General features: G+C 37.3%; 1 protein-coding gene across 1 annotated transcript in view; it reads left to right on the top strand.

Moving 5' to 3' along the window:
* Positions 1-9462, top strand: part of PANK3 (pantothenate kinase 3) — a 23543-nt gene extending 14081 nt beyond the window's left edge. The window contains exons 5-7 of the mRNA XM_010854578.1: positions 461-584; positions 5262-5387; positions 6764-9462. Coding sequence (XP_010852880.1) covers positions 461-584; positions 5262-5387; positions 6764-6814 — 301 coding nt within the window. The 3' untranslated portion in view covers positions 6815-9462. The remainder of the gene's footprint in view (positions 1-460; positions 585-5261; positions 5388-6763) is intronic.
* The last annotated feature ends 2467 nt before the right edge of the window (positions 9463-11929 follow it).

Raw genomic sequence — 11929 nt, forward strand, 5'->3', positions numbered from 1 at the left:
ATATAGGTTATATGGAAATACTACATCATTTTGTACAAGGGACCTGAGCATCTATTGATGTTGGTGTCCAAGGAGGGTCCTGGAGCCAGTCCTTCATGGATAAGAGGGGTGGTTGTGTCGTCTGGAACAGCAGTATTTCCTAGTCTCTTTGCCTGCTCCCTTACCTCTCTCTCTCTTTTTCCGCCTCCGTCTTCCTCTTTGTCCTCCCTTTTCTGCGTCCCCTCCTTCTTCTCTCTCTTTCATGAATAGCTTCATGGTGTTTCATTGTGTGACGATCAGTTTGATGTATGTTTGGGTTGTTCCCAGTGTCTGCTATGTGCAGGTCCTTGGGTCATTAAGTAACTTTGTACATGTATACCTTATTTTGTACATGTGTAGATTTATCTGTAGGCTATAGTTCCAAAATGTATGAGCTGTTGCTTGTTAATCAGATTTGATTTTGTTTTTCATTTCTCTGCAGTTTTGGGAATATGATTTATAAGGAGAAGCGAGAATCTGTTAGTAAAGAAGATCTAGCAAGAGCTACTTTAGTTACTATCACCAATAACATTGGTTCTATAGCACGAATGTGTGCTGTTAATGAGGTAAGTTTTTTTAATTACATGAAAAATGTGAGTTGGAGTTTTCTGTACATGTAGCAGGATTCTTAAGGAGGCCTCTAGGATTTAGATCTCTTAATCCATTAAATCCCAAGGTACACTAATATATATGTTACCTGCCCAACTGTGATACTTCATTTAAAGGAGCAGATCATTCAAATCGGAAATTAGGACAAAGAGATATTTACATTTATCCAGCAACCTTTTCGGAAATGTATGGCCTAAATATCTTGAAATCGTAAAAGAGAGATTCCCCCTAAACAGTAAAACATTTTGAGGTAACTAAATCCTGAAAGTGTGGGTGCTTTGTGTTTTTTCTTCCTGTTAATGTTGCACTTGATGAGAACTTGGAGGTTCCTTGCTGCCCTCGGCTTCTTTACAGTGCTGCCTTGTTGCATATGGATCAAGCAGCATTGTACAGGGCTATGAAGGCGCTGAGGCTGCTCTGCACATGACATTTGAGTGGTGGACACGCACAGAAAGCATGTACTGCTGGGTTTACCTCATAATTGGTTATGTTTGTTAAAGAAGGTCGTACAGTTCTGCCTTCATGTAGTAGGTGTATGTGCCCATTTAGTTGTTGTAAATATAGTTGGAAATTGTACTTTATGAAGGACTTCTTCATTTGTTCACTCTTTCGTTTATTCATTGAATAAATATTTGCAGAGTATCATTTGCCAGGTATTATTCTGGGCACTTGAGGTAAATTAGTGAAGAAAACAAAAATCCCTGACTTTGTGAAGCTTACAGCTGTTCTAGTGATACAGTAAATAAGTAAATTGTTTAGTATTAGGTAGGAAATGCTATTTTTTAAAAAGGGAAAATTATGGACTTTCCTGGCGGGTCAGGTAGTTAAGACTCTGAGCTTCCATTGCAGGGAGTGTGGGTTCAATCCCTGGTCAGGGAACTAAGATCCTATATGCCAGGTGCAGCAAAAAAAAAAGAGAAAATTAAACAAATTAAACAGAATTGTGAGTAGACCAAAGATTGGCAGAGGACAAATTAAGTAATTAGGTAGTTAAAGGAAGCCTTTGTTGAAAATGTGACTCTTAGGCAAAGATTTGAATAAGGTGAGAGAATCATGGGTGCAGATCTTTGGGGATAGGGAGGCTCCAAGAGAGAGAACAACTATGCAAAAGCTTGAATTAATGCTCTGAATTATTCCAAATTTAAAATCAGAATTCTGTCTTTTAAGTTTCTTTATAACAGTGTAGTAAGTTAGTTGAGGGAGCTACTAGCAGGTGTTTTAACCTAAAGTTGGGAAATATTTCACTTTGAGGGGCTGACAGTAATCTGGGACCTTTTTTATTAGCTCTTACAGGTCCATTTTTACTGACGAATTAACAGTAATTAAGGCCATACACCACAAGACACCAAGTCACAGGTTCCGAAATACTGTGTTTAGTTGCTCTGTTACATCCAACTCCTGTGACCCCATGGCCTATAGCCCACTAGCTCCTCTGTCCATGGGATTTTCAGGCAAGAATATTGGAGTGGGTTGCCATTTCTGACCCAGGGCTTAAACCCTCGTCTCCTGCATTATAGGCAGATTCTTTACCACTGAGCCATTTACCACTTTACTACTGAGTTCAGTTCAGTCGCTTAGTCGTGTCCGACTCTTTGTGACCCCGTGGACTGTGGCATACCATACCTCCCTGTCCATCACCGACTCCTGGAGTTTACTCACACTCATCTCCATTGAGTCGGTAATGCCATCCAGCCATCTCATCCTCTGTCGTCCCCTTCTCCTCCTGCCCTCAATCTTTCCTAGCATCAGGGTCTTTTCCATTGAGTCAGTTCTTCGTATCAGGTGGCCAAAGTATTGGAGTTTCAGCTTCGACATCAGTCCTTCCAATGAACACTCAGGACTGAGCTCCTTTAGGATGGACTGGTTGGATCTCCTTGCAGTTCAAGGGACTCTCAAGAGTCTTCTCCAAAACCACGGTTTAAAAGCATCAATTCTTTGGCGCTCAGCTTTCTGTATAGCACAACTCTCACATTCATACATGACCGCTGGAAAAACCATAGCCTTGACTAGACGAACCTTTGTTGGCAAAGTACTGTCTCTGCTTTTGAATATGCTGTCTAGGTTGGTCATAACTTTCCTTCCAAGGAATGAGTGTCTTTTAATTTCATGGCTGCAATCACCATCTGCAGTGATTTTTGGAGCCCCCAAAAATAAAGTCAGCCACTGTTTCGCCATGAAGTTATGCGACTGGATGCCATGATCTTAATTTTCTGAATGTTGAGCTTTAAGCCAACATTTTCACTCTCCTCTTTCACTTTCATCAAGAGGTTCTTTAGTTCTTCTTCACTTTCTGCCATAAGGGTGGTGTCATCTGCATATCTGAGGTTATTAATATTTCTCCCGGCCATGTTGATTCCACCTTGTGCTTCTTCAGCCCAGGATTTCTTACCGTGTACTCTGCAAACAAGTTAAATAAGCAGGGTGACAATATACAGCCTTGACGTGCTCCTTTACCTATTTGGAACCAGTCTGTTGTTCCATGTCCAGTTCTAACTGTTGCTTCCTGACCTGCATATACGTTTCTCAAGAAGCAGGTCAGGTGGTCTGATATTCCCATCTCTTTCAGAATTTTCCACAGTTGATTGTGATCACACAGTCAAAGGCTTTGGCATAGTCAATAAAGCAGAAATAGATGTTTTTCTGGAACTCTCGTGCTTTTTCAATGATCTATTGGATGTTGGCAATTTGATCTCTGGTTCCTCTGCCTTTTCTAAATCCAGCTTGAACATCTGGAAGTTCACAGTTCACGTATTGTTGAAGCCTGGCTTGGAGAATTTTGAGCATTACTTTACTAGCGTGTGAGATGAGTGCTACTGTCCGGTAGTTTGAGCATTCTTTGGCATTGCCTTTCTTAGGGATTGGAATGAAAACTGACCTTTTCCAGTCTTCTGGCCACTGCTGAGTTTTCTAGATTTGCTGGCATATTGAGTGCAGCACTTTCACAGCATCATCTTTTAGGATTTGAAATAGCTCCACTGGAATTCCATCACCTCCACTAGGTTTGTTCGTAGTGATGGTTCATTAGGCCCACTTGACTTCACATTCCAGGATGTCTGGCTCTAGGTGAGTGATCATACCATTGTGATTTTCTGGGTCATGAAGATCTTTTTGTACAGTTCTGTGTATTCTTGCCACCTCTTCTTAATATCTTCTGCTTCTGTTAGGTCCATACCATTTCTGTCCTTTCTTGAGCCCATCTTTGCATGAAATGTTCCCTTGATATCTCTAATTTTTTTGAAGAGATCTCTAGTTTGCCCATTCTGTTGTTTTCTTCTGATCAGTTCTTTGCACTGATCACTGAGGAAGGCTTTCTTATCTCCTTGCTATTCTTTGGAACTCTGCATTCAAATGGGTATATCTTTCCTTTTGTCTTTTGCTTTTAGCTTCGCTTCTTTTCACAGCTATTTGTAAGGCCTCCTCAGATAGCCATTTTGCTTTTTTGCATTTCTTTTTCTTGGGGATGATCTGATCCCTGTCTCCTGTACAGTGTCATGAACCTCCATCTATAGTTCATCAGGCAGTCTGTCTATCAGATCTAGTCTCTTATATCTATTTTTCACTTCTACAGTATAATCATAAGGGATTTGATTTAGGTCATACTTGAATGGTCTAGTGGTTTTCCCTACTTTCTTCAATTTAAGTCTGAATTTGGCAATAAGGAGTTCATGATCTGAGCCACAGTCATTTCCTGGTCTTGTTTTTGCTGACTGTATAGAGACTGTACTGAGCCATTGGGGAAGCCAGTCAAGGGCATAGTTTTCACTATTCACAAATTCAGTATGCAAAAATGTATACTCTATTATTGTGACAGTAGATACAGATTTTCTGCAAATTCAAACATTGCTTTCTCCATCAGTGATTTTCTAGTCTTAGAGGTACCTAAGGAACCAAATTAAAGAGTGACTTGATGGGTTAGGCCGGGTACAGAGAATGCTGGAACCCTGGGAATTGGATGGCTATGCCAGAATTCCAGTCCGTGTTATCTCCAGTGCTAATGATAAAGTTCTCATATTATTACTGAGCATAAGCTGCAACATGCTGACCAGTTTACAGCTTTTTTAAAAAACACCTCTGAAATACTTTCTTTGGTTTGTCTCCTTTTGTCTCATCAGTAATGTTTCTCCAAATTACTTTCTTTGCTAGATGTATTATTTATAGCCATTTTCAATAACAAGTCTGTCTCTATCATTTAGCTAGAGACTTTCTAAACCATTTCTGTTTTGATTAGGCTTTAGTTTTTAGAGCAGGTTTAGGTTCACAGCAAAACCGAGTGGAAAGCCCAGAGTTCGCGTGCAGCCTTGACCCCGCGGATGCACAGCCTCCCCCGCTCTCAGTGTCCAGCCCAGTTTGGTCCGTTTGTTGCAGTTGGTGAACCTCACTGAGAGTCCATAGTTCACTTCTGAGGTCACTCTTAGTGTGTATTCTGTGAATTTTGACAAGTGTAATGACTTGTCCTGAAATAATTTTTTAAGTGTTCAGGATGATGAAGGCATATAGCAGGAATGTAGAAGGCACTAATAAAAGGTAGTAATTGTTTATATTTGTAAATAGATGTAAATACTCATCTGTATTGTATTGTAAAATCTACCTGATAATTCTTTTTTCAAGTTATTTTCCTTCTTCTTTTCTTTTAGAAAATAAACAGAGTTGTCTTTGTTGGAAACTTTTTGCGTGTCAATACTCTCTCAATGAAACTTTTGGCATATGCACTGGACTATTGGTCAAAAGGTCAACTGAAAGCGTTATTTCTGGAGCATGAGGTACGATAGGAAAAACCAAGTTTTGTGAATTTTAATAGCATGCTTTTGTATACAGGTTTCATATATTGTTCTTTGCCTGGTACTTTTAAAGTAAAGTATAAAAATATGATTTACCTGAATAGTGTATGGTTCCCGCACTTCAGTTGCGTTCGGGGGTGGGGGTCACTGACACCTTGCAGGCTTCCCTTTAGGATGAGAATGTCACAATTCTGACCAAGAGAGAGCAGTGTCAGATCTGTGAGCTCATTAAATTCTGGGACTGCTTTTATACTTAGTGGATTTGTTACATTGTTTTGTTTTTTTCTCCCTGAGAGAACAAATGTTAAATATGAACAGTAAAAATACATATATAATTTAGTAATGAAAATCTCTTTATTCCTCCTACCACAACCTCACCCCTACCTCCAGAGGTAACCTCAACCACTGTTGACATTTTTGGAGTTCATTCTTTAAGATTTTTTTTTTTTTCTTTCACTATACCCAGTTACTTTCTGACCTGGCCAAATACCAGTTCACAAAATGTTTTGAATTATGTAAACGTACCTTGAATTGGTTTGTTTCTGATCAGTTAGATACTTTATTAATCATCTTCATAATACAGATTCTGAGTGTCTGTTCTGCTCTCACGAGCTCCCATGTGTTGTTGCCGTAGCTCTTGCTGTACACGTGAGAACGGGCACTCCTGTGCAGGTCCACCTGGCATGCCCTGTGCTGTTGGCAAGCAGAGCCCCAGGAACTTTGTTCAGGAAAAGCAAGGAGAGCACAGAATTGCCATAATAGTCCAGGAAGCTTTAATAACTAGAAGTCACTGTTTATATATTTCAGAGGTCTATATCTTGAGAATACAGGCTTTAAGAAAAATTTTTTTTCAGTAGCTGATAACAGATTGGTAGCTTTCTTCTTTTTTTTTCTTTATTTTTTTTCTTTAAGTGTATAAACATTTGTTAGAAAGTTAGGGAATTCCCTGGTGGTTCAGTGGTTAGGCTTCTGAGCTTCCATTGCTACAGGCACGGGTTTGCTACAGGAACTGGGATCCCACAAGCTGTGGAGCAGCAGCCAGTAAATAAGCTTTAAAAAAAATAAGTTGTCTGTTCTTTTATCCCAAGCATCCATCCAGCTGCCTGTCAGCTGTTAAGATGTTTGATTACTGTCATAAATGCCCTTGAAATCTTCAGGATAACAGAACATACACCTTTGCTTAAAACCCCTTGTTCCTTGCATTATAGCCACTACCTTTCTTCACACCCCGAGGAAGCCATCCTTTCTGAATTGATGTTCTTAAATAGATTATACCAAATATGTGTTTATAATAACGGTTAATAGTACATGCTAATTTAAAGCTGCACTACATGAATAATTGTTTTTAAATTATACAGGGATATTTTGGAGCAGTCGGTGCACTTCTTGGTCTGCCAAATTTCAGCTAAAGTATCAGGTTTATCTCTGCTAATGTCATTCAAGAGGATCTGAAAACCAGAGGCATTATTACTGAGTTATTTTTCACTGGGAACCAAAGGATAAAAGAGTAGCACTCTTCCTGTTGATTTTTAAATGTCAGAATGGTAAGCTGCTAAATGTTGCCATGTTAAAAAGAGAGCTCCAGTAACATGAAATATTTCTAATTGGATTGCTTTTCTTTCTGTATATAGCCAGTGTTAAATCCTTAAATGCAATACAGCCTCTGATGATTGAGCTTCCTCTCAAAAAGACTTTCTATTTATTTTATGTAGCCAGCATTGCAGTACTGTATGTTCAAACATGAATCTTAAAGTCTCAGAAATGTTTCACTCATGAAAATAATTGATTCTGAATATTTGTTACAAATCTGTTCTGTGTGTGTTTTGGTTACTAATACATGGATAGTAACATACCCTGTGTGGAATCTTACTGAAATGGCAATTAGAAATAATCGTTTTTATGTGATTTTAGAAATGTTAAAGAAATATTAATTATTCATTATTGTTTTCCAAACATATCTTCTCCCAAAAAGTGTGTTTATGTGATCTACCCCCAGAAGTATAAGCTCTTTCAAATGCCATAATTTAATAGAAATACTATTATTAAACATTACCTGGAATTTCAGAGTGAACCCTAGGAAATCACCACATAATTGGCGATACTGCATTTTTTGTATTTTGATTATCAGTACATTTATATGTTTATCAGTACATTTAAAAATGATTTTTAATTGGAGGCTTAATTACTTACTTGAAAATCTGTTCGTTGAGGTTCCAGAATGCTTCAAATGGGGCGTAGTTAGTTTATGTGTATTGGTAGGGTTCTGTGCTCTTTCTACACCACATCTATCTTAGGCCCAGAGTTAGCCATTTCTGTTTACTTACGTCTGAAGCATCAAAGCTAAAGACTATTCTTTTATGAGCAGCAACAAAATCATTTATTCTAAATGGATGTTAAGGAAATCTAAAGGTCAATGGTTTTGAAACTGGGAATCTGAGGCAGTATTGCAGAATTATGAAAGGATCATTGTATATTCTGGTAATAAAAACATAGTTCCAAAATTTGTATATCCATTTGCCTTGGAATTCTATATTTTGAAGTCATTTTTAAATAATGCTATAAATTTTTTCAGATGTTTACTTTTGCAGTAACGTTTTGGAGATCCAATAATAGTTCAGCGAAGTTTTCTGAGACTGTTAGTGATGATTTTAGGTAGTTGAAAGACTTGGGGAAATTAGGAAAAAATAATTCACTTCCTTAAATTACATCTGGATGTAATCTGGATGTATTTTGAAAATCTGGATGTACTTTGAAGAGTTTAAAACTTGTTTACAGAAAGGAAGAAATGTTACAGTGTGTTTTTACAGTACAGTTTTGCTCCATAAAGAACAATTTTCAGTTGACTCTCAAGAGCTGCTTGATAAAGATATTTCTCAAGTTTTGCATTCAAATACTTAAAATTCAGTTTTTCTTTCTCTGTAGACATGAACATATGAATAAGAGTAATGTTCAGAGGGGAAAGCATGTGAAGGTAATTTTTTAGAATTTAGAATGTTTGGAACTTTGAATTCATTTCAGTCAGTGGTCATTTTGAAAATCTATAATGATTAAACATTTTCTGCTTAAATGTTTCCATTTTGTGACTAGATATTTCAGCCAAAAGCTATCTGTTTATTTTAGAATTTTGTGATTTGGGTATCTGTACAAAAAGATTTTGCTTTAAAATGATAGCTTTAAGTTTTACACTTGTGACAAATCGTATGTTAGCAGTTACAGGTTTGGGGCTGTCTTTAAAAGAAACGGAATGGTAAAAGTATATAAAATTTAATTTGATCAATACTTTGGTTAATTTGGGACTATGATTCATACTTTTTGTCTTTTGAACCTGAAGCTCTGCCTTCTAAAATGCATATAAAGTGAACGACTTGGCTTTTCTCTTGTATAGTCTAGAATGACTAGAATAACTAATAAGTATTTCTAATAAGAACATAGAGTTGTGATGAAGGCTGCCAAGATTCTAGTTTTTTATTACAATCCCAAGAAAATGCTTGTAAGCATACAGTGGTAAATAGGTTTGGTTCTAATCCCGGTCAACTTAATGCTGCAGAGCTCCTAAGTACTTGAATAGTGCTAATAGAAATCAATATGAGAAATCAATGTCTAGTAGACACATTTAAAAAATAAAAAGAAACAGATGAGATTCTTTTAAATTAAATATTTTTATTTAATGCAGTGTATGTTACCATTTCAACATGTAATACATTTAAAAAGTTACCTAGGACTTTTTTAAAGGATTGTTGCTACTTAGTCTTCAAAGTCAGCATATACTTCACACTTATAGCACAACTCAGTTTAACCTATTTCAAGTTTTCAGTAACCACATTTGAGTAGTGGTTATTGTACTAGTGTAGTTTCTGGAACTAGCTCTTAGAACTATGAATATGGGAACCTAATTTTTAAAAAACAAAAAGAGGGAAAAGAAGTACCTTGTTTGGCCTAGTTTATTTTACTCAGGCTGTATTTCTGACCATTCCAAAAATTATCTTACATTGTATCCTGCCATCTCATTATAGTATGTATCAGTCTTCTAATGATACTAATAAAATTACCCAAGACACATGCCTGCCATCCTCATCAGTCTGTCAAAATATGTATTTCCTTCACTGAAGTAAATGTGATGATTCCAGTGTCTTAAACTCCCCCCGCCCCCCCGCCACCCCTGAATCTTGTCTAACTGAACTTTGAGAAGCCAATTCTAAAGAACTAAAAACAGACCCTTTTAGTTCTTCATTGAGTTCCGTACACACAAAGAGAATCGTGTTTATAACTTTGTCTTTGATTTTCGTTTTTAAACCCCGGCAGTAACATTTTCAAATGCAGGGGGCACTGCCAGCTTGTTTTGGGGCTGCGTGAAGAGCACAAGGTCTTGAACCTTCCACCACCACTACCACCATCCCTTCCCATAGAAGATTACCTTTTAACTCGACTTGGAGAATTAATGGCCTTCTGTTCTACACCCTAACTTCTCCCAAGACAGCGTACTTGTAGACCTCCTTGTTTCTTGACATGGGTGTCCCCTACTCAGCTGCTGTAGTTTAAATAGGTGGACTGTTAGTTTAGATAAAGTTAGTGCCATCGCCAGTGATACATGTGGTGTCTTGACAGTCCTTCTAGAGGTTCAGATTGTTTGCCAAATGTTAGACTTTATAAAGATTCCTGAATATTTTTACCTTTGCGTGCAAATGTGTTTGTTGTACTTTAAGTACCAGTTCCTAAAAGACCATTTCTGTAAGAAAAATTATGTAGCTCAGAGGGAAGAGGTTTCTTCTATGTTCAGTGGTACTCTTGCCTTCTAAGAGCAGTCCACCACATCTTGCCTTGATTTCTAAGATTACATTCTTGGGTGGAAAGCTTAGCGAGGCAATAGTTTGCAAATGTCCTTTATAACCACTCTGCTGATTATATGCAAAGTTTTTTATATCTTGTTTATTTTTTTTCTGTTGAGCACTTTATGCTTTTTAGTCTGTTGCATTTGAGAGTGGTTTAGAAAGTTTTTCTCTTCTAAAAGCCATGTAAAAACCGATAAAGGATAATCACTAGAAAAATGAGTATGTATTATTTTGTATTTAACTTATTTGTTTTGTGGTATGTATAAGCAAAATATTAGAAATGTACTGCATTTTTGTAATAATACTTTTGACCTTAATTTAACATGATTTTCATGAAATGTCTCTGATGTCCTATTTTCCCAATAAGGTTGATTAGGGTGTTTTATTGTAATATGGAAGGAATTCAGCCAACTGTGTTTCTGTCATGAGATAATAATCTCAGAAAGTAATGTGCTTTATCTATATTACTGCCTGTTTTCAGTATTTGAGACAGTTGCTTTATATTTCTACTGAGCCTAGTAAAAGATTAGCAAAGGCCTCAAAAAATGAGTAATTTTTTTAAAGATATTTTAATAACCTATTGAAAATAATGGTTCCATGAAAAGTAAACCACTCCATCTTTTCAGACATATAATTTTGTTTTAATTTATTGTAATTGGAGGCTAATTACTTTACAATATTATGGTGTTTTTTGCCATACATTGACTTGAATCCACCACAGGTGTACATGTGTCCCCCGTCCTGATGCCACCTCCCACCTCCCTCCCCATCCCATCCCTCGGGGTCATCCCAGTGCACCAGCCCTGAGCACCCTGTCTCATGCATTGTACCTGGACTGGCGATCTGTTTCACATATGGTAATATACATGTTTAAATGCTATTCTCCCAAATCATCCCACCCTCGCCTTATCCCACAGAGTCCAAAAGACTCTTCTTTACGTCTGTGTCTCTTTTGCTGTCTCACATACAGGGTGATCATTACCATCTTTCTAAATTCCATATATATGCGTTAGTATAGTGTATTGGTGTTTTTCTTTCTGGCTTACTTCACTCTGTATAATCGGCTCCAGTTTCATCCACCTCATTAGAACTGATTCAAATGTATTCTTTTTAATGGCTGAGTAATACTCCATTGTGTGTATGTACCACAGCTTTCTTATCCATTTGTCTGCTTATGGGCATCTAGGTTGCTCCCATGCCCTGGCTATTATAAACAGTGCTGCGATGAACATTGGGGTACACGTCAGACACATATACATGTTCAGTGAGTTCCACTTCCACAAGTTTAAATGCGTTATCTATCTCGTGTCTTCAGTGGGTGTGGGATCATAACTTGGCATTGTATTAGAAATAGCACCAGGAGCTGATGTAACGTCTTTGAATGTTATCTTATTTGTGAAATGAAGGTTTAATTTGTTAACACTGGGGAATGACTGGATAATCATCAGGATCCTGAGAAAGATAGGTAGTTGCTCCATTCATGGAAGCATTTGAGACGACAGCATTTGAGATTGTTCAGCTATGTGGCATCATGTTTTATAAAGTTTGTTTTATTTGTATCTGTTAAGAGATACTAACTTTTGGATTCTCACTAACAGAATGGTATTAGTTTTGATATTGCCTGTAATGGCCAAGTAATAGATACACCTTAAAGTACTATCAAGGGGTTTTATATATATATATATATATATATAT

The sequence above is a fragment of the Bison bison genome, unplaced genomic scaffold, assembly GCF_000754665.1.
Source record: "Bison bison bison isolate TAMUID 2011002044 unplaced genomic scaffold, Bison_UMD1.0 scf7180017864343, whole genome shotgun sequence".
NCBI lineage: Eukaryota > Metazoa > Chordata > Mammalia > Artiodactyla > Bovidae > Bison > Bison bison.